Source organism: Puntigrus tetrazona, chromosome 5 (genome assembly GCF_018831695.1).
Source record: "Puntigrus tetrazona isolate hp1 chromosome 5, ASM1883169v1, whole genome shotgun sequence".
Classification (NCBI taxonomy): domain Eukaryota; kingdom Metazoa; phylum Chordata; class Actinopteri; order Cypriniformes; family Cyprinidae; genus Puntigrus; species Puntigrus tetrazona.
Window position 1 is genome coordinate 11,763,821 of NC_056703.1, and position 24,395 is coordinate 11,788,215.

Here is a 24,395-nt window from a genome sequence, read left to right on the forward strand (position 1 = left end):
TATATATATATATATATATATATATATACAATATTGCTTTTGTTTGTTTTTTTAATTCTGATGGACAAATTAAGGAATCCCTATCCAAAATTGCTAATGGAAATTCTTTTGCAACTTTTAACAAATATAAAAGGATCCTAATAGATTTCCACAAATAATTAAATAACAGGGTCCTGCATCATTTTAGCTCAAATTATATTCCATGAAAAAGATTCCCCAGGCTTTCTAATTCATGCATGTTAATCTAAAAGTGTTGAGTCTCTGTCTAATATGGTAGCCCAGTAAGCACACATACAGTACATATCACAAGGACATCTGTTAAAGATCTGGAAAACGCTGCAGTCTTAATGTGGAGGCATGCAGGTGAGCAGCTGCTCTTAAAAGAGAAAACATCATATAGCAAAAAAAAGCAACTAGATGCCTGGGCAACATGTGATATCAGAACACATGGGTCTGAATGAAAAAAAACAACACATGAGCTTTGTTTTTTGTGTTTTTTTTCACAGAAAGAACAGAATTCACAGCACAGCAAGGAAAATGGAAATGGTCTGACTGAGAATCTGTCTCTTTTCACTCCTCATGCAGTGATCATAGGCTCCCAAGTAATTTCACAGCATTTCATTTGGTGCACCCCAGGGGATCAGATGTCAATCATGAGTATCTGGGGTACGCTGACAATCGCCAGGTGGAGAGGGTAACCATCGGGTTGTTGGACTGTTCACGCCCAGCAATTCTCGGTAGTACAGAAACAGACAGTGGCAAAGCCTGCTCATCGCCGTGGGTCCTCCAGAGTGCACAGGTAACATCTAGACTAGCGTGTCAAGACTCTCACAGGAGCGCAGCGGCCCCCTGTGTCCCAGCTGGGCCCCCAAGTCTGGGCCCCTAAGACCACAAAGCAGCCTATAGCAGCCATGTACTCACCTGTGGTCCATGTGGGCACCAAGGTCAGCGCATTTGCACTGGGGAGTCGAAAGTTTATGACCTTGCACAGCATTTTTCTTACACGCTGCGACTTATCGACATTTGCAGCGCCACTGGGTTGTGATGATGTTCAGGTTGTGGCACTTCCGTGGACCCCATATGTTGAGTCACAACATAACTCGTAGACAGATAGACAGATAGAAAAAGTCTCAGTTGCTTGTGTAACCCTCATTCCCTGAAGGAGGAAACGGAGACATTATGTCCCCTTGCCACTGCCTCGAACTGTCATTTATGCTGGGACACGTTTTCAGCTAGTCATGCTTAATCCGGTATTAGTGGATATACCTGTTGCCTATATATACCCATATGCATGAGTACTAGCCACTAGCCAAAATTTATTGCCATTTTCTCTTAGAGGCAGATATTATTGGGCCTCCCAAGTGAACCCCCAAATGTCGAGCCACAACATAAGATCTCAGTTCCCTCCATCAGGGAATGAGGGTTACACACGCAACTGAGACTTTTCATATCTGTCTGTTACTACAAGTTATGTTGTGACTCAACATCCACGGGTCCACGGAAAGTGCCACAACCGAAACATTCCTTGCGGATAATACCTGTGCTAGAACTCTGCCCTTGCAGACTTCAATTCATAAACCGCAAATTGAAAAGCAGTATAGAGAAGTATTTACCTAGGCAGAGTTGAATAATAATAGCTCTGTATCCCACATGGAAACGACATACCGTGAGTCTCAAACACCATTGTTTACTCTTGTGCATCTCACTGAAAAACAGTAGAAACTAGTCTGGATCACTAATAACACCCCCATTATTTGCATAACATATACCCACCCTTGTTGTAGGCCAGCCACCGGCTGAACCATCAGAAGATCTGCAGGTATTATGAAGAGACAAGCATGAAAATAGCAAAAATGGCAGGTCATGGAAATAAACGTTATGTTCCAGGCTGTGTTGGGGACGTGAAGTGCACTTACCTAAGCCACATACTTTCTATGTAGATATCAGAGAACAATTTAAAATATTTTATCAAGACATTCTATGGCACCTTTAATTTTTTTTTAAAAAGTGTGAAATAAATGTTACTTTTTCTAATGCTGTCATAAGTAGCGCACTGATGCAAGTAAATCATTTTTTCCAGTTTAACAGTGTTAAAAATACAGTATTAACACTGCGGCTGAGAGGGCTGAGGGTTGTTTTTTCTTGACAAGAACGGCATTCATTTAGAAGCAGAACGCCTTTATGACCACATCAAACAGGAGATTCTAAGACGTGCACTCCACTTCACCTCAGCACTAGGGGCTAGTCAAAAGAGCTTGGAAATGGTAGCGTGACAAGGAGCTGTCAGGTCATATGTCCCTAAAAACTGATTTTCCTGTAGCCTGTGATCTGCATTACGTTCAGCAGGGTCCAGCTCTGAAAATGTATAATCCAATAACCCAGTCGCCGTGAGAATCAAAGAAGAAAGCAACTTTTATAGCATTAAGGATATATCTATATTTAATTTAGAATTTAGTTTGTTTACCTTTATTCAATTTCTGTATGTTTCTTACTTGCTAAAGGGCACATGAATTACATATTATAATGGATAATGGATGTTATAAGTTCACTTAAATTAGAAGTTGTTATTTTTTAAAGTCTAATAAATGTTAAAATTGATAGCTCTCAATTATACTGCGACGGTGAATGACAATAGTCAATAGATAAATATTTAGAAAAAAGAGACATCAGTAGAATTGGTATCATTGATACTCACCTTCAGTCATAAAGAAGTTGTCTTTGTGCAGTTTTCAGTATTAATTTGAAGATTGAATGTGAAATTATTGTAATAGTATATTTAAACACTTTAATTAAGATGATTCTAAGATTCATTAGAATAAAAATATGATTAATTAGGGTTTTTTTATTGACAGCACTATTTTTTTACTTTATTATTATTATTATTATTATTATTAATGTGGTCAACTTGCCGTTACAACAAAGTAAGCCTAGAATTAACCTCTAACTTCACAACAAATTAATACCCATCTAAATGAAATAAATCCTTTCAGTCTTAGACCCAAATGCCTTTTTAACAGCATTCCAGCAGTTATGCAATCTATAAACCGTGACTAAAAAGGAATCCATTTAATGTGAATTTGATGGAAATATGCAATACCAAGAAAGGCAGAAGAGCTTTTTCTAAACATCGAATGCTCTTGAGTGTCCGTGTAATGCACTGCATGTATAGTGTGCACATTCACAGGCATCAAAGCTGGCCATGCACTCCCCCTTCTAAACACCATCTGACTTAACACGCTGTAATCTAAATAGCATCTTCATTTTGTTCCTTCATCATCCTCCTCTTCCTCCTCCACTCAATCTGAGTACATTAGCTGGAAGGCCTTTCACTTTCATTTTATTTCATCAAATGGAAAAGAACCTCTAGTGAATAGCCACAGTAAATGCCACACACAAACTCATAACACCTCCAATATCATTGCTCCGTCCTCCTAGCTTATTGAAACTTCTAAAAACATATGCAGCTTTCAGCAATTTAATCCCATTACTGGCCCAAACATACTGTTAATAACAGAGCGGTTTTGAACCCTTTTCATTGCGAAATGCAATAATGTTTGCTGAATACAGGCCAATCTGCTATTAAATTGCTGTGCGACCTTTAAGAAAAAATTTACACTTAAATACGCAGCAATACCTCCCGAAATTAGAATGCTATATTTAGTTTAGAGGCTTTCATATTTCGATATCGCTTACCGCTAGTAACAATATTAAATATGAGCTAAAAGCATGCATTATCACATTTAAGAAAATGTCTGCCGTACAACTCGCATACCCTTAGTTTGAGGTCCAATCAAGGACAGCTCGTGTGAACTCACACACACCTTTTCTTCCACAGGCCTCGTCAGTGATCCTCTTCTGGTAGATTGAAGGTCAGTGATATTTGAAACCCTCAGATGTGGACTCATTTTCATCCATCTCCCCCAATCATCCTCGGCAAGGCTTCTCTAAATCTTCTCATTCACAGAAAACATGCATAAAATCCTACAGAGCAAAGGATATCGGATTGTCTTTGAAAATATGTTGTTGTTGTTGTTTTCAATCATAAAGGGGTTTGATTTTATCACCCTGATGAGAAGCTGTCTGGATCTTGGTGTGAGGAACTTTACCCACCCAGCCTATCTCCTGTCCCCCCACAACTTTTTCTTTTCTCTTTAATTTTCATTACTGTCCTCTTCCTTTCGCCCTCCCTCCTTGGCAAGGCTTTCTCATTTCTTTCCTTGTGTTCTTTCTCTCTGTGTCCCGTTTCCCTCACACACATTCTTTCTGCCGCACTCTCTCTCTAAATATGGACATGGAGGTTCAGTGTTCCACAGTTACTGAAGTTCCAAGGCCCCCCGCTGGATGTTATTGTCACTACAGGAACTGTGAAAATTAAGTTCAGCTTTGCAATCAACAGCAATTGAGTATTTTAAATGTTGCTTTGAAGCAGCTCATGATGACGCTTTGTGCTGAACATTCATTGCAGAACTAATGCCGCAGTTTCACAGTTCACAAGTGGTGAAAAATGCCAGCTAATAGAAGAGAAAATAGCCAGCTTTTGAACGGTAATATATCAAGCAGCAACTAAAAAAGTTTTAGAATGGTTTACTTCATGGGCCATAAGACCTGCTGAAGCTCTTCCCGCCAACAGAGCTGTGACAAGGGTCTGAGTCACACAAGAGGTTTTATCTTATTGCCTCCATCTTGTCACTTCTTCACTCACACGAGACAGCACTTCATCAGCACTAAGACACAGACACAGCCAGTGTGCCATTTTAAATGTCTATTAATATTTAATTGGTTATGCGTTTACGTTTTTATTTGCTTCATATTAATTTGACACTTTTATCCAAAGCCACTTACAAAAGAGGACAACAGAAGCAATCAAACCAGCATTACCATATCATTTGTCATTGCATAAATGCATGCTTGTACATTTTAAATGGCACTCTAAATGTACACATTTCATTCCATTAAACAAACACGCCAAGCAGTATCTGCCAACCTTTTTAACCATCTGCTTTAACCTTATCATTTCTGGGTCTTGTTAAGTGTTTTTAAGTGTTAAGGGCCATTAAGTGTTTTTTACATGGACAATGTGCTGATACTCATGAAATATCAAAAATAAATAAATGACACGATTGTTTTCTCTGATTTGACATCAAAACATAAACAGACTTTGAACAAAAACATCAAAACACGGTTTGGATACAAACCAATAGCTGGAATAATGGGGAAAATCATTGTGTGCCGGTCACATTTTCATTCCAATTAAGGATTAAAGAACATCTTTTAATGTTTTTTCCCCCTTTGTTCTGTTCTCAGTGTGTGTTTGTGTAGGCGTCTTTGTAAGGAGTGAAGTCTTTGTAAGAGTGCAAAGGCCTGGTACACAGCTGGAAGAATTCCCAGAGCTAGAGAACTTAAACTTCTTCACCAGAATTCATTCAGTCATTCTGCCATAAATAAAGTGCAGTTTTGAGCTAAGAGAGTCATGCAGAAGAGGCTGATGAAAACACTTGCTTAAGACTCATCGTGAAGTAACGAACCCAACTTCTCCTTTAAGACAAACTGAATATTAGAACTTCCCCTTTAAGAGATGGGCCACAACTTTAGCTGGTTGAGTGTTGAAATGGTGATTGCACACACATCTGATTATTAACAGAGATATTGAAAGCTCACTTACACCCCAGGCGTGGCCACACTCACACACTCATACACAAATACGTGCACAACACACAATCTCACAATGAGCAAGAATTTTGTCCACTGTATATTTATATATCAGCCTATTAACAAGCAACTTGTACTCTAGTGAACAACGTATATAATATCATCTAAATGCATATATATCTAACCACACACGTACAGACATAAATAGTACACAATCATGCGAAAAAATGATTAGACTAAACATGCAAATAGTAATATACAAACAGATGCACAGAGCAACAGAGATGTTAGAAATTAAACAGAACACAAACTATCCATTTTTATTTTACATTTGATGCTTTGATAGGAGCAGATAAGAGCATCAATGCATGTGTGGTGAGAGTGTGATAATGAGTGTATGTGAGTCATCATGACTAGTGTGGTTATAAGCTTTGCTGATGTATATCTAGTCATACTAAAAAGCTGCAACCAAACCAGAACCAACACAAGCAGAAGAAAGCCCCAGATCTCTCCGAACCAAGCTTCTGATTAAATATAGCTATACCTAAAACAAATAATTTTCTCTCCTTTTTTTTATTTCTTTGTGTGTATGTGCTATTTTGGCTACTCGAGATAACTGCATGACAAGATGAAAAAACAGAGAAGAGGTGTCTCTTCGAAGGAAGTGTCTTTTCTTTAGAAGGCATCACAGAATTTTCTCTCTGTCTTTCTTTCAAACACATCTCTGTGAGAATCAGGCCTGAAACGCTGCTGTTGTGACGCTCTCAGCCGCAGTGTGGAGGGTGGAGGCAGCTGCTGAGCGGTCACTGTTGTGAGTCAGTGATCACTGAAGCTTTCAAAAAAAAAAAAAAAACTGTTACAATTCCATACATATTCTGATTCAGTTTCACAGATATAAAACTGGAGGGTACAAGTCACGCCAGATAGGCTACATTTCTTCATCTGCTGTTTTTCTTAGAATCGTTTTTTTTTTTGCGTCCTGTAAATCTTACTGAATCTAACTGCACATTTACATAATTATCAACCTCCTCATGACTCAAAATGACATGCATGTCCTCAATAACATGCACTACACACTGCTTTCCTTTCCATAACTGCATTATCATAATTACCACCCTTTGCACTCTCATTATGCTCCTCTTCTTTTCCTTGTCTTCCAGTGAACATTTTATGAACAACAATGAAAAAAACTGAATGAACAGCAGATGAACAAATACTCTACAAATACATGTTCATGTCCAGAGTAGCCAACTTGGATGTCAAATGAGTTGGCTCTTCCACACAGGACCTTAGAGAAGTCACCTCATCAACATGAGACAGTAGTGACTACAACAACTAATAAATTAGTAGCCTCTGTTCTTTACTAATCTTTGTAATGCAAGATATTTTTCACTAAATCCAAAAACTCTCTGACCCTCTAAAGACAGCAAGGGAACTACCATGATCATTGCACATAAACATAGTAAAATAGCCCATGTGTCATCAGTGGTTCAACCGTATAAAGGGTCAGAGAGCTGTCGGATTTAGTCAAAAATATATATGTTTTTGTGTTCCTAATTATATATCCTAATATCCTAATTTGTGTTCTGTAGATGAATGAATGTCTTACAGGTTTGGAACATGAGTAATTGATAACAGAAATTTCATTTTTGGGTGAAGTACAGCAACAGCAGGAAGAAACAGAGAAAATTTTCGGCTTGTCTTCATGTCATTATCTTTACATGATAACAAATATAATTGAAATTACGCAAATGTAAACAATAACAGCTTCTTCTACCCCTGAGACCACTGAAATCTGCTAAACAAGATGACAAGCTTCACTGTTCTTGGCACTGTTTTTATCATTTCAGGCAGCATTTCAATCTGGCAATGGAAATATGTGAGCTTTTGTTTCTAACCCGTATCGTCTCAGCTGCGTGAGACAGACTTTCAAGCTGGTCAATGGACCACCGATGCCACATGCTGTGTCATGACTCATCTACACGAGAAAAACAAGAAATACAAAACATGTGCTTTAATCATCTATAAAATGCATTTTGTGCAGCTGTGTTTGAGTAACTAGTGTATGCTGGTAATTTAGAGTAACTTGCAATACATATATTACTGGAGCACTTTTTAGTTAAGTGTCTTTCTCAGAGACACATGAAGGACTCGTGACCCGTGGACTTTTTGTCTAACCTGGTTACTCGTTGACAGCAATATTGCCCTGCACCAACAGAAAGCTAGCTTGTGTCATCACCTTGATAGCACATAACCATAACCTGCCAAACTGACTAGTAAGTTGACAGAATTACACACAAGGGTTGATTTTCATCTGCACTTTTCACAGCTGCATTTTGAGACTGGTGGGTGTTAATTTCAGTCTGATAGTTCACAGGGGCAGACACTGTCACCCTCTTTTTACATTTGAGGAGACAGAAAACTATTTAGCCCTACCTTTAAGAGTTTGTTTAGGTTTTTAACCAGCCGAAGCAATGGGAACTTGACAATTTTGACAAAAAAAGCCATTTTCTTCTCAATGCATCTACATTGAGCAATTATATTTTAATAAAGGCACGCCGCAGTGTGCCAAAACGACAGCAAATGTCAGAAAGGCACAGTGAGAGTAAAGTGCTCGTGACAGCCAAACACTCAAGCTTGATTAGACTGAACTAGCACACAGCCAGTGACCTGTTCACATTAACTTGACTATTCCTACACCTCTCTAGTGATTCAGTCATTGCTTATGGGGCAAAAGACTCATCATCAGCCATTAAGTTAGCTGCTTCCTATTCTTGCGTATATTAAAAACATGTTGTAACAATGATGTGAATGTCTTTTTACACACACACACACACACACACACACACAAAAACAGGATGCCAAACTTGTCTTTTCACAATATAGTATTTTAGTATTAATTTGTATTACTTCTGGTTAAATGTAAAAACTATTTATAGGATATACATTATTTAACTGTGTGAATTGATCAGAGCTGGTTTTAGAACAGCCCTGTTTTAATAATTTTGGAATTAATTTTTCGCTCTTATTCCCAGACTTTTGTCTTATAAATTTAGCTTATAAAGTACAAAGGCAGTCAAGCTACAACTTAACCTGAAGTTCCAGTGATACCAAAGAGTTTGATGCCTGACCAGGCCGTCTGCCAAATGGGAAGATAGAGTTAAAACTGAGCTCAGCAGTGTTGGGACATGAACAGAAAAGTGTGAAACACCAGACCTCAGAGCATCCAACATCCTTAGCAGAAATTCACACATTACCACATGACAGCTGAGCACAAAACACCAATCACCCACAAGAGCAGCCTCTGAAGAATTCGTCCATTGCAACTGGACTCGAAAAACAGCACATCTGTTGGCAGCACTACGAACCTCAAACTTGAACATCACACTGTTGTCTCAAATTATTTAAAAGGCACCTGGAGGATGAAAGCAAACACTTAATCAGACTGGCAAAGAGTTCCTTACTTCCCAAAGTGGTGTTAACATAATTTACAATTTACACTTCAGTAAACTGTAAGCCATCACTTAAAACCAGACACACTGAGCAGCAGGGGGGCCTGAAGACTCTGCTCAACCATAAGCTTTGTAATTTTTTTTTATTCACTGCACTTTAATAAAGTAAATGAACCCACATACTGATTAAACATTTTTGTTGGAAGGAATTTGAGTTTCAAATTATTTTTCCATTAGTGCAGACAACATTTCTATTACTGAGGAGGGAAAAAAGGCATGTTTATATCAAGGAGGGAATTGCTGGGTTGTGTTAGTGTTATTAAGTGCATTAAAATATAAAAGGATTCCAAATCCATCCAACAGTTTTCTAAGGATGCAGGATTATTGCCACTAGAAGCTGGCAGACCAGTCTCTCCACACTCCACAGAAGCAAAATTAATATCCCTTCACTGTGTTCAGCAAGGGCTACACAACACTTTAACGGTGCCCACATCTGACCTGAATTCAGGATTGATAATAACATGCTAGCATAAGTTACTGCTTTCTTCAACCAGCACGTTTGTGTTTGTATGTTCATTAAGATATTATGTTCACATTAACTAAGATTTTAATCACCCACTGTATGCATACACACTCTGAATGTATTACAAGCATGGAAACTGCTGGCAGCTTGGAATCCAAAGGAAGTCAGAAATTCTGCCAACATAGTGAATGAAAAATCTGTAAAAAGTGGGCACATGTACAGTGTTTAAAAAAAGGTGCTTTCTGTATTTATCTGTAGTCACAATGGTTTTACCCGTATTTTTAATTGCATTGTGCATATATTGCATTGTGTTAAACCACACAGATTCCATGAAATATATATTTAACATAAGATACTGGTTCTGCTAGAACATCATCTATTATTCTACAAGGATGACTGGCCCAATACAACACACACAGGGCTACAGTTTGTGGAGTAATTTGGCGGGAGAGTTTGTGGCTGTTATTGCAAACTCAGAGCTTTTTTTTTTAACATTTCACAACTACTTTAACACATACAGTGTTGTCTTTTAACCTCCAGATATTTCCTGCTCTGAAGCCTGCGTGTTATCTTCCCCCTTTTACTTCCTCCTCTTGCTGGTGGCTTATTAGTGATCACACACATGCTGTCCTCTTCACACAAACACTCATCAGCGCCTGATACATACGTGCTCCGAAGAGCACACATGCCCGCGGACGGGCCACCCCAAAGAGACCTGTGGATCCGACCAACGGTGAAGCGAGGGATGCCAAGGTTTGAACATCTTCCAGGCATCAGCTAAGCTAGACAGATGCAACTGTAAACTAGCATTAAAATAGAAAGGGAAGTGAAGAGAAGCAGAGAGCTGCACGGTGGGCGAACAGAAAGCGCTAATCATTGCATAATTCTAAATTATTACTTGTATGAGGTCTTTCATAGGATTTTGAGCTTTTTTTAAAATTATTTTAATTAAAAAATATTGTGATCAAACGCATTTGATCTCATAATTACCTGACTATTTGAGCTGGGTGCCGCTCTTCACTCAAGGACTCTCTTTAGTCTGAAAAATCTTTGTAAGGAATTAAGAATCATTGATCATTCAGCTTGTTAAAGCACATCTAACGAATAGAGGAAGGGGGAGGAGTGAGAAAGAGAGATCTTCCTGAACTAAATGTGTTTTTTAATATCATTTTTTCTCCCTCATCTCTCTAGGTCTATTCACACATCTGCCGGTCTCTCTCTGATCTAGACTCTTCTCTTAGAGTATTTGACAGACTGTGGTTGACACTCGATTTAAGGGGGTGTCAGTTTGTCAAATACCCCAAGAGAGGGGGCACGAGTCTCCAAAGTTCTTCGTCACCTGTTTGACACCAGCGACCCTGTTACACCGTGTGCAGCAGTGCACGTGTAAGCTTCTTATGATCAGCGCTGTGTAGCTTGCTTACAAACTGTTGTCTGTTACTGCTGTCTATTACCCATTTTAAGAAATGTATTCTGACTACTTGTGGATTACATTTAGATTACTTTTTATAGACTTGTTTATAAATTTGAATGGGTTTTTTGTTAGCAAAAAAGCAAAGAGAAATAAAATATGTTCTATTTTTTGCTCTCAACATCGTGAAACGCGTTACATAACTTCAGGATTTCGCAACTAAGGTAAGAACTGCTGAGGGTTTATGAGTTGATAAAATAATAATACAAAATTTTGAAGATTTTATGTTTCCCTGCATGTCATTGTGACCATTAAACGTCATCAGACAACTGTGAACATGTGAATGTGCTGTTAAATTATTATATATAAATATTAACATGCTATAATTGGCTGAGAGGTGATTTTGAACTGGAAGAAAGGATCACAAAATAATTTACATGGCATTTACATATATTGTGAATTTTTACTGCTAAATGATGCCACACATAGTACAATTTTTTAGAAAAAAAATTTAAGACAAAGATGGATGAACAGGTAGATTAGATACATAGATTAAAAAGTACTATTAATGCAGTGCTATGTGTGTTAAGGATCATAACGATATAATAAAGAACTCTTACACTCTCAACATGATTTAGACAGCCAGTGTTTAGCATGCTGAGCATACTGACAGCTAATGAGAGATTGCACACACAAGTTCCTCGCTACAAACAACAGGGTTGTGAAATTTGTGTTTCATTGTTAGAATGTGGTGTAACGTGTGTGGGAATGTGCTATCTGTTAATTAAATCTAACTATGTTTTGTTTACATTTAGCATTTCAATTCTACGTGCAGTGGTTGTTTATTAGAAAATGAAATCATAATTACTAATGAAAATTTCCATCAGGTTAACAAGAAAAGGCAATAAGTATTTACAGAAAGAAATACCAATGCTTGCAAGACTGCAACAGAATGCTGTTCATGTTTTATTTTAAGCTTAGGTGTTGGCATCTGGTCTTGCCATAATAAAAAGTTTGAGTCAGCATTGTCATGACACCCAGTAACCACACTGTAAAAAGTGATATGTTGGTTTAACTTAAAAATATTGAGGAAACCCCATGCCTTTTAAAATGGAGGAGTTTGACCAACTCTGGTCAATTCTAAGGCTGATGATACACAGCTTTTTTTAAGCAGTGTTGCCTGGCCACTTCTGGATAATTTTTAAGACAATGGCAGATATTCCGACTCTGAAAACATTCTATTTATATGATTTAAAAAGATACAAAAAAATAGTAATCTGCAAAAGTGAAAAAAGAGAAAAACCTAATGTTTGAAGAATACCAATACACTGATGGTCCTTGCATGCATGCGCTAAGAATGAACAGCCTTCAAACAAAGCTGTTGTAAAACCGGTTGTTTTCTTACTATATAAGACATACAGCGGCCTCAGAACAGCCTGAGGTTGAGCAGAGGTTATAAGGTCATTCTTGATTTACTAGCCCATAGTTTTAAGCAGTATTGATCTATATAATGACCTCATGCTTTGTAGGCTAACAACAGTATAATCCCGCTGTTTGGATTATGCAATTTAACTCACACATTCACATTGATTTTAGAAGGATGCGATTTTAAACTTTCAAATATGCAGATGAGTTCATCTTCAATCTAATGCACATGTGTCAAAGGCCCTAAGTGCAATTACTGTAATACATGTTAAAACATTCTTTCAAGGCAGCAGCCTTAAACTTGTCAGATAGGAGTCTTAAACAGTGCGAGATGGTAATGAAACTCATGTAAGTGACTGAAATTAGATTACATTCCAGTTTTTAATGTGCATTTGATCATAGTTACGTGGGATTACAGTACTTACAAAAGATGTTGTTATTTTAAAGAGAACAAGTCTATGGAACGTTAAATTGATTCTGAAGGTTAAAAAAGTATTTCGGTGACACTTTATTTTGATGGTCCCTTTTGATCATTTTGTTAGTAAGTATCTTCGCATGTACATGTCAACCAACTTTCATTAGAGTATTAGTAGACTGTCTGATTAATATCTGTTAGCTCTTCATTGTGATGACCTCCCAACAGACATTTTACTGACCATAGATAACGTTTCAAGAATATGTCAACATATTCTAACACTAACCCTACCGGTCTACTAAAACTCTACTAACACTTTGAGAGTCAGAAGATATGTAGCTGCAGCTTTACTTATAGTCAATAGAATGTGTTAAAGGGACCATCATAATAAAGTGAAACCAGTATTACTTTCGATAAAAAAAAAGTCAAATGTCAAAGTATAATATGCCCACACACATGCCTCAAAACATTAGGTTCATCCACGCTGAGGAGCTGTGACGATGCTGTGTGTTTGTAAATAAAGAAATACATGGAAAAAATATTATTTTTAACACCCATTCTGTTTTAAGGTAGTGTTTATGCAAATATGTGTCATCTTAGCATAATTAAATAAATGCATTTTAATAATGAGGAGGACATTTTAAGCTATGAAAATTGAATGTTTTATCAAGATCAAGGCAAATTTGATTTCCCATGTCATGACCCCTAAAATGTTGCCGTGTTAAGATTCTTTAGGCTATTATATAGAAGCATACTGGTGGGTCACATTCATTTTATTATTTTGTATCATTTCAACCATGCTCATACGCCTTCAAAACAAAACAAATCAAAGTAAAACTGATCTTACTGTAGGCCTATATTGGTGTTAAATTAACATGGAAATTGTACATGTGAATGCTTGCGTATCATTTGCTTCTCACTGCCCCTAGTTTTCCTTGCTGATCTCTTGTGGGACGTGGACTGTCATCCCATCCATCCAGTGCTCCACAGTCACCTGACAACCCAGACGAGATCTGAGGCAAAGACAAAATTCATTAGCACAGTAGGGAATTTTTATTTTTTTATTTTTTACAGTCTGTCTTAGTAAACATCTTAACTTTCTGAAATAATGCCATTTAATCGGTTTACTGAAGTTCAGGTACTGTTGTACTGTTTAGAAGTTAGTATGTTATTATTTGGTATTTCACAAACCATCAAGGATAAATTTACCTATTTTCCCCAACGTCAGTGCAAATATAAGTTGCCATTTTATATTTTATGTTGAAGACGTAGCCACAATATAGCTGATTGAACTCATGTATGATTCATTTGATGGAGACGATTAACCTGCTTGCAATGCACTTCAGTTTACTTGTGCTCAGCTCAGTTCTATTTCATTTGCACATTGTTGTTATCTAACAGCATTATTTATCATGTCGTAGTTCAACAACAGTTTAAGTAAAATCATTTCTTTATTGTCTAAGATGCATTGATGTGATTACCCCAACCACGAATAATACATTCTAACATTCTAATGTTAACAGCAAAAATCATAGCTGTTGTCCTTTTCACGTTGCTCAAAAATCATCTGCACACTCAGTGTGATCTATTCAATAGAATCGGTGCACATTGTTATGCAAAATGTGATGATTATTGGAGACACATTCAAGATGCATGTATACAAATTGGAAATGGTAGCTGCATGCTGGCTGGCAATTTGGATCCATGAAAATGTATTTGAATACCCTGGAAACAGGGCTTCTCTCACTCGATTTCCGTGGGTTTTCTATTTGCAAGAGTCAGGGAGCTGCTATTTCTATGCAGGAGTCCCCCAGATATTGTGGGAGAGGAGGGATATCTGATTAGCACTAGATGAATCATACTGACTCACGTAAAGCTCCACTGGTTTTTTAAATTCGGGTGTCTTACGTCTTGGTGAGTCCGTAAGCCAAATCCAGCATGTCAACCTCTTCATCCACTGCTGGCTCCAGTTTGTCATACACACTCTCCTCAAATATCAGGTGGCAGGTAGAACAGCCCAGAGAGCCCTCACATGCTCCTAAAACACATACACAATGTTTTATAAGGACATTCAATAATACAGTACAAGCTGTATTTTTTATCCCATTACTCTGTTATCAATTTATTACTTGTCATGCTAAATATCTAAATAGATCGGTAAACATAATTTCTGTACATAATATCTTTTATAGATTTAGAAGTAATTATCTGTCTATCTAGTGGTTTCAGAACACCTGACAAATCTGAAAATATTTTTATATACTTTTTGTGCTACCTAAACAGGATTTAATTTCATAATGTTCATGAAACACACAGATGGTTGGTCTGAACACATAAAGGAACATAAAGAACATAAAATGTATCTTCAGCAAATCTTTATATCCAATTCATATTCAATATTCATTCATTGTCATACATACTGTATGTATACATTATCAAGTACCACCTCACAATTTTTATTCTGGTTTGAGAATTAATATATATATATATATATATATATATATATATATATATATATATATATATATATATATATATATATATATATATATATATATATATATATATATATATATATATATGTATATATATATATATATGTATATATATGCATATGCATATAGGAGCAAAAGTTCTATAATGCACACATTTAAAACAGTTGGAACTGATCACATGGAGGCAAATTAACACAAAAAAAATGGTTTCATTACCAAAACCACTGATGTCAAGATTCTTCTTGATGACAGCGTCTAGAAGAGTCTCCCCCTCTGTGACAAACACACTGCTTTTTACCCCAGACTGATTTACAAAATGCACCAGCACTCTGGAACTGATAACACACACACAAACACACTGAACTCATTTCCTCTCATTGCACTCAAGTTCTTGGTGGAGGCATTCTTAATCACAAAAAAAAAAAGTAACATTTTTAAACAATGGATTGGCATGATGAGTCAAATAGTGTTAAAGTGAAAGACAAACAGTGCTTGTTACTAAAAGTCAGGAACAATTTCATTTTATTTAAAAAGCAGGAACAATTTCATTTAATTGAATTTAGTTATTTTAAAGAGGGAGAATCTGTAGTGTCACACAAGCGTTTTGATTGGTTTTAATCATTCAATGTTTCTGATTGTGCAATTGAGGGCCCTTGTGGTTGCTCAGCTGGGCATTAATGAATTGCCTGTAAATCACAGATAATGACACTCTCAACAGATACCTTTTAGTTTTGTGATTGCTGACCAAATGAAAAAAAAGCAGTGCCGGGTAAGTTTGGTTACTTATTATATCTTTAACAGTGCAGATTACTGTGCTGCTACATAATAGGCTACTTATTACTTTCTAAATCCTATATCAACCACAGCCAGCTGAACAATACAAGAAAAGACATTTTAAAATGCATAAACTATTCTTGAACTGATAAACGTAAAGACAAGTACATAAAAAAAAAAACATTTTGAAATTAAATGTTATTCTTTCATGTTAAACAAACTATAGTTGTATATAGAACTATTGCATACAGTATTAAATGCAATTACGCCCAAAATAAATGTAATTAAATTGCAGAGAAATTAAGAGTAATCCCGTACTGTACCTTCTCAAGGGTAAAGTAAAATTAAAATAATTAATATTAATGCATCACACCCAACACTAAAAATAACAGTAATTTAATTGGACGTTTGTCCAAGAATATCATGACATTGAACATGGTCTTTCACAGTCTTTAAACAGTGCAGTTTGAAAACAAAGCCCAGAAAATTCTATTTTGAGTGTTTTGGACTTCAAGTAGAAAATGAAAAGTAGATTACCATTCTCTCAGCACAAGAAAAAATGTCCCTGACTAAGGCATTTGTCCTCGTCATTGTGTTTACACGAACAGTCATAACTGAGTTATAAGTTTTCATGTAGTCAAGCTACATTCATTATTTGTCTGCCCAAGTATACATAACACTATGCGTAACTGAATATCTATGTCATCAAATAACGTCACCACACGCGCACAACGGTGAGGCCAATTGTAAGTCGATTAATGTGTGTACATGCTGGACCACGTTGAGCTACAAATCATATTATACAACTCTGACTGCCACAGTTTCAGCCAGACTAAAGAATTTCTCTTAAAAAGACGGTCCAGAATTTTAGAGTGAATTTTTAAAAGCATTACATTTAAGTGAATTAGGTGGTTCTGTAAATCAAATGACAAATGGCATGTCAAACTTTTCACCAGACTGTTCCCGTTCTAGACTTTTCAGTGATGACTCACGCACTACGCACAGGAGTCTCTGAACACATTTCATTGTCACCCATCCATGAATAACGCACCCCTGCATTTGACAGGCGTGTACCTTTTTGGCTTTGGATTATACTTCCTCTATCACACTCTTCTGAGTTTAGGATTCGCCTAATTTTTGGCTGATGGTTTACGCATTTGAACTATTTCTGTCTACTTCTGTCTATTTGAACTATTTCTGTCACATATAGAGATACATGTATGAGGGAAAAGAGGCTATTAAAAAGGGTGGTGATAGGGAAGTAGTATGACATGTTGAAGAATGTGAAGAAATGGTGTGAGGAGAGCAAAAGATGCCGATTTCCTCAGGTTTTACAAATATAGCCCCCTCCCAAACAAATAACATTCCAGTAAATTCACAAAATTTCTTCCACTTTTTTCGTTCATCATCAACACACATTAGCTAACAACAGATGGACTTTTTTATTATGACACATCATGCACTAAAATACGGTTTTGTAATATTGTGAACAATTCACCCAACTAACTACACCTGAACTGATTTAGTCACATAAACTTGCATAAATAAACAATTTATTTACATCACATACTTATACACAACAGGCAATCAAAGCTACATGTTTGTGTTACATAAAGAAAATTCATTATGTGATTCGTATTTTCATCTAATTGAAATGCACTTCTGAAGTCATTTATTATAATATATCACTACAGACTTATCTTTCTGATCCCTATAGATATTTTATATTATGAGTATGACTTTCTGTTCTTGGAAACGGCTTCGCTCATTAGCTTAGAACACATAACTGCAATATTTATAACTCTATTTAAAGGGCTATCATGAACCGCTCCTCTGTGGCTCTCTCCGACGATCACCTGAGAGAACCCTCCCCCGAGTACTAACCCTCTAACATTACCCATCATGCTCCATACCTAGGATCCGAACGTCTCTAACTCTTTGTCACAGGCACATTAATTGGACTAATAAATTATATGTCATCCTGGACCATTCTTAGCAATGCATATTAATCAAACATCAAGTTTTGATATTTATATATATGAGAAATTTAATATATTCATGCAATATGATCTTTACATAAAATCCTTTCTGACAAAAGAAGAATGTATAATTTTGCTACAATTGCTGCAAATATACTTAATAAATATGTTACTTATGGTTTTGTTGTCCAGGGTCACATATTTTATTTTTACCCATTTTTTGAGCAAAAGCCACTTAGATTTAGCTTACTTGATTCTGAAGGATGGGTGACAAACGGCGTTATCTACAGCTCTCTAGCTATAACCAATCACATGTCAGTAACTGCAGCTTTGTTTCACCAGTATACAAGAACGATGGGTTTCCTTAAATGGGTTAAAATAGGTTGCTAGAAATGGGTGAAAATAATGACCAGCCTGACATGTAGCTCTTGATGATCGAGGACAGGCCTTCAACATTAAACTCTAATAGACACTTGCAGTCTGGAAGGATAAGGAATGGGTATTTTCCAGGATTCTGACAACCTGGTCATGTAAGAAGACCAGGACTAATGGGGAGTTGGGTAGAGTAGTTTTTTGAGAAAGGACCTTGTTTTTCTTGTGTCAAATGTAATTAGTTTGTATTTAGAGATAAATGCTTAAGCTTATCTTTGTGGTGCATAAAAAATATTTTATTTTATATAGAAATAGCTCTGTTCAATAAGTTACTGACTTCAGTCTTTAATGATCACATAAATTGAACTAACCATACTTTGAGCTGTATATTATTGCCATAAGGGCATTACCTTTTGACAAGGTTTTACATTACATTCACATACTCATGCATCATTTTCTGTAAGCTTTGAAACCGTTTGTGTTGAGAAAAGCACAATGTGCAACATAATTTAAATATTGTCACGTCTTTCATAAATGATGTTTTCCACTGGAGTTTTATTATTTCAGAAAATACAGGTATACAAAAATAAAACCTTTTCAACAGAAAATACCTTTGTCCATCCAATCACTTTTTCATTTTGTGGAAAAATAAATAAAGTGTAAATACTAATCTTTTTTTATAGGACACTTTCACTTTTGCGATCAAAAGAAAATTATTGAGGGGAGGTTTTGGTTGGGAAGGAGAAGACTTATTGAAAGCAATCAGCAGACATCCAGTCCAACGTGTCAAAGACTAGAGATCTTTTCTCTGATTACAGATGCAGAGGCAGATGGGAGAAAATGTTTGTTTTATCAGTGCAGCAGTGATAGAAAGACCATCTGATTAGATGTTATTCCAAACAATCTGGTGTAGGCAGAGATAAAAAGCACCTCTGATTCCTGTGGAACCCCAGTGGGTTGATAACAATGAGCTATTTCACCAAATACTAAAGCAGATATGCAATTCACCAACTGAAGAAAGTACATGCATTTACTGTATATTGTGTGCATTAAAGCTAAGAATACAACAATAATTCTAGTGATCTTTCAAAGAGATGCTGGTTGGCAAAACATTCCCAAAGCCATTGTTAATAATGAGCCAATTGAAAATTCATCATACAATTATTGTTTTCAGGTTTTTGGAAATGCAGTTCATACAGAATCCTGTCATAATTTTTTTTCACTCTAGTTTTGTACCCACTGAATATCTTTACAGATGATCAATAACTAAGTACATGTAATTGATTGCTGTAGTTAAACTTAAAAAATGTATTATACTGCAAAAAACAAACAAACTGTACTTAAAAAAATACTTTTTTTTTTTTGTTTTATTTCAAATAAATAAATTAAATAAATCTCGCCGTTTTGCTTTTTTTGTTAAAGCGTTGCTGTTGTAAAATTATACAGCTGTGTTGCTGTGTTTTAAAGTGGGTGTTTCTTGTTTTTTTTTATCAGTCTGTATTTACAGCAGCTTCACTGCCCACTCAGTTCATATGTGGGTAAATGACTACATATAGATGTAAGATCACTACCATGCTGCCTTTAAAGGGGAGGGGAGGGGTGTAAAATAACTACATACATTTCTATATGTTTTAACATTCTAAAATGCTCTTTTTTAATGATGCTACAAGCACTGTTTTGAGTAGGCATACAGTAAAATTATAAGTTTCTTTAGCATTACATAAAATAAAACCCTGCATTGTACCCCTACTTTTACTTGAGTAAAAATCTGTCTGCAATTTCTACTTATAATGGAGAAACACTTGTTATGTCCTTCACTGTATGAGCAAAACTTTTTTTATATTACACAAGGGAAAAAAATGTCACATTTCTAATCAAACAATTGTACACATCTCATTACTAAGAACTATTACAGTTGGTCATTCATTGTATCTTCAGAGAGTCAGATAATGGCTGAATCAAACAAGAAAGGCATCATCTAAATATGATAGCAGGAAGTGCGAAGTGTTAGAACGGTCAAAGAACAAGAGTAAGGTTGCCATGAGAATGTGAGAGAGAAGCTGTAGAAGAGAAAGTTTTTCATTTTCACTCAAGAGAACCTGACATATAGCTATAATTTATCCTCTACATGCTGTAGAAGCACCTAGACTTACATTTACATTTATTTTTTAACAGAATATTTTATTCAAGTGACTTATACAGCTGATGAATACATTAAGTGACTCATTATAAAGAGGCAAATAAATGCAGTGCAAAGTGCTTGCAATACAACGTTTCAGGCATTGTTCAGATTAGTACAAGCTAAACAAGGAGAGCTAGAGGAAAGAGAAAGCTATATACATTTTTCAAATATCGATGAAAGCAATGTTTTCAGGTGTCACTTGAAAATTTGTCATACCTTTGTTTAAAAAAACACTTTATTTGAAGGTGTCCATAATGCAGAGTAATTACCTAGTAAGTACTCAGTAGTAGCTGTTGTACTTCCATGAAACAAAATGTACTTATCATGTAACTAAGTTAAGGAACAAGTCTGTTAGACAGCTACTTACGTAACCAAAAGATTGTCACGTATGTGTTGCAGACCTTAATCAATTATAATTTCAAGTACACAGACATAAGCTACTTAAAATAAAGTGTATCAAGAATGTGTACTTCATGTTTATCTGTACTGTAAACCTTATCTAGCTGCATCTTAGTTTGATTGAACCTATTCGTACACAGCTTAAATACATGTTCCTTTCAAATTACATTAACATTAGAGAATATTACACAGGCATAAGCTGCTTAAAATAAAGTGCATCAAGATTGTACTTAAGTTTAAGTAGCTGTGTAACAGACTGGGTCTATTATATGTTTAATAGTAGCTGCCTGTTACATCTGCATAATTACAAGATGTAATAAAGACTTTCCATAGCATTTTTTTCATGTAAGAACAATGGCTACAACTAAGTACCTAATTAGGTAATTACTCTGTATTATGACACCTTAGAATAATGTGCTACCAAAAATTATATTCAGTAATGTATTCCTATAAACCAGAATCTGTGTGCAACACTATTATTCCAACCCCTCTTTAAAAATGTGTGATTTCCACAGCTGGACATTTGTACATTTATATTGAATATGCAAATAAAAATAGTCAAACCCCATTGGCTACACTCATCATAAAGATGTTCCGTAGTTTTTATTGCGGTGAAGAAATGGTACCGACTTGTTTTAAGATATCTAGAGGTTACATCTTCCCTGTACAGACACAAATTATTATGTGAAACAGCAAGAGAAGTACATTACCCATTTGGCTGAGATAGACTGCAGAGTCTGGGAACTGTGTGAATAAATCTCGGATGGGTCCCTGTGGATCCTGAGTGGCACACCTGAGCCAAGCTGGAACGGAGCGGGACCTGTACACACTTACGAAAGGCCATGCTGTCCTGCTGTGCAATTGTGTGTTCATCTGGCTCTGTGAATGAAGAGGGTCTGCATATAATTTTGGAACGTTCTTTGTTTCAAGGACAAAACTGTGAGCTCCGTGTGATGGCCGACCCTGAGGTGGACAAGGTTACACACACAGAAAAAGAAAGAGAGAGCCTTGGACTTAAAGGGATGGTTAGCTCAAAAACGAACATTATTTCATTCATTTCTCACCCTCGTGTAATTCCAAATGTTGCCCCCTCGGACAATTACCAGGAATCAGGGCGGACCGTTAACAACAACAGCACACATTTATAACACTCCTTCTCTCCCTATATTGTTCCCTGAAATCTCTTCTCACAGCGCCCTTAGCTGTGTACATATTGTTTTCTGCACGTCATTCTCTTTAGATTACACTGATGTAAATTAATCACAGAAAATAGAGAAAAAGAGAGAGGAAGCAAATAACAATAATAATTCTTTGAGGCCGTTAAACCCTCCCCCACAAAATAATAAGCAATGTAAATCACGTGCTTCCTTACAGATTAACAGTATAAGCAGTTTCTTTTGTTTATATACCACTGTGAAATCACTACAGTCATCTAAGTTATTAGGTCAGATGTATGTTGAGAGTTGTCTTTATGTTTGCTGGTGGGCCCCCTAGAAGGTTATGTAATGACAAGAATACATTACCACATACATCTCAACGATAAACACTTGCTAATGTCACTTTAACAGCACATTAATCTCTTGACATTTACTGCCTCTTTCCAAGTATAATTCTGGTGTAGAGCATTATTACCACTATATAATTCTCTTAAATATTTTGCAACTGAATATAAAACAACAACAAAACAATGTTTCTCTGAAGTTAAGCGTTTCAAACTCTGACTAATCTTATCAGCATAAAGGATACAGATTTAGAGGACCGACGCTCAACTACGAGGTTGTGCACAGCAGGCTTCTCCATCAGTGTTTTCCCCAACAATGCTCAACCTCGCAGGTGTGAAGGCTCACCCAGGGAGTCCCTTTGGAGTCTGGTTATAGCAGACGTTCTTAGTGGCTAGATTTAGTTTCAAATGACATCACATGCAATTGTTCGGCAATTTTTGCTATTTAAGTGCGCTGGGGCCTGAGAGATTTGAGATTTGTCGTGTTGTTCGAGGCGTGGCCTTGTGGATCAGATTCTATACATAGCTTTGGATTAATCAATCAATCAATCAATCATTTTTATTTATATAGCGCTTTTAACAACACAGGTTGCATCAAAGCACTGTACAGTATAATGACAGGGATGTATAATGGCGAGAGTGACCAATTTCTTATTAAATGCAGAGACGGTCTCTGTAGTCAATTCAACGATAGTCACTAGAAGTTAAGTGTCCCCAACCAAGCAAGCCAGAGACGACAGCGGCAAGGAAACAAAACCCCATCCATACAGAATGGAGAAAAAAAAAACCTTGGGAGAAACCAGACTCAGTTGGGGTCAGTTCTCCTCTGACCGGACGCCCAGCACTTAACTTCCAGTTCAATTTTAAACGCGGCTGTGTCAGGTAGTGTAAATGACTTAGTGTGTGCGTGTGCGTGTGTGCATCAGGATCTGGTGATTGGTCCACGGGGCGCATCTAGGTGTTCTGGTCTCTGATGAACATAATCTCTGGGTGCTGATCCACCATCTAGTCTGGATACAAACTGTGAAAACAGATTGAGAAAGAAACAGGACTAATATTAGTGTAGATGCCATTCTTTTTACGATGTCACAAGTACATCGTATTGTAGGAGTAGTGTTCCCGGTTTCAGCAAATCTAAGTAATGCAGCCTAAAAATCCTTTAACGGATTTGAATAATAAAAGGCGTGTTGGTGTGTTATGTGTAGGCTAAGTTAAAAAGATGTGTCTTTAATCTAGATTTAAACTGGCAGAGTGTGTCTGCTTCCCGAACAGAGTTAGGAGATTGTTCCAGAGTTTAGGTGCTAGATAGGAAAATGATCTGCCGCCCGCAGTTGATTTTGATATTCTAGGTATTATCAAATGGCCAGAGTTTTGAGAACGCAGCGGACGTGCAGGACTATAATGTGATAAGAGCTCGCTCAAGTATTGAGGAGCTAAACCATTCAGGGCTTTATAGGTAATTAATAAGATTTTAAAATCTATTCGATGTTTGATAGGAGCCAGTGCAGTGTTGACAGAACCGGGCTAATATGATCATACTTCCTAGTTCTAGTAAGGACTCTGGCTGCTGCGTTTTGGACTAGCTGAAGTTTGTTTATTAAGCGTGCAGAACAACCACCCAATAAAGCATTGCAATAATCTAACCTTGAGGTCATAAATGCATGAATTAATATTTCTGCATTAGAGGTTGAAAGCATAGGTCGTAATTTAGATATATTTTTAAGATGGAAAAACGCAGTTTTACAGATGCTAGAAACATGATTTTCAAAGGAAAGATTGCGGTCAAACAGCACACCTAGGTTCCTAACTGACGATGAA

The 24,395-nt window shown here is 36.6% G+C and overlaps 2 protein-coding genes and 1 long non-coding RNA gene across 4 annotated transcripts in view; all 3 read right to left on the minus strand.

Annotated features, from left to right (window-relative positions):
* arhgap20b (Rho GTPase activating protein 20b) overlaps positions 1 to 4,194 on the minus strand; it is a 36,496-nt gene extending 32,302 nt beyond the window's left edge. Inside the window, exon 1 of one of the 2 annotated variants that reach the window (XM_043240190.1) lies at positions 3,773 to 4,194. Coding sequence is in view for 1 of the 2 variants with exons in the window: in XM_043240189.1 (XP_043096124.1) it covers positions 3,822 to 3,911 (90 nt within the window). In the remaining variant the exon portion in view is untranslated. The remainder of the gene's footprint in view (positions 1 to 3,772) is intronic. The other variant, XM_043240189.1, reaches the window with a different exon arrangement.
* Positions 4,195 to 6,039: 1,845 nt separating this feature from the next.
* Positions 6,040 to 10,792, minus strand: LOC122344709. Its single transcript, XR_006250923.1, has 2 exons — positions 10,615 to 10,792; positions 6,040 to 6,481 (listed from the first exon to the last, which is right to left on the minus strand). It is a non-coding gene; the product is annotated as an uncharacterized LOC122344709 (long non-coding RNA).
* A 2,999-nt stretch (positions 10,793 to 13,791) lies between these two features.
* On the minus strand, positions 13,792 to 22,323 carry fdx1b (ferredoxin 1b). The gene is given in 5 exon segments (XM_043238168.1): positions 13,792 to 13,888; positions 14,784 to 14,913; positions 15,587 to 15,705; positions 17,298 to 17,306; positions 21,787 to 22,323. Coding segments are annotated over 5 exon segments (489 nt in total). The 5' UTR covers positions 21,921 to 22,323.
* Positions 22,324 to 24,395: the final 2,072 nt, after the last annotated feature.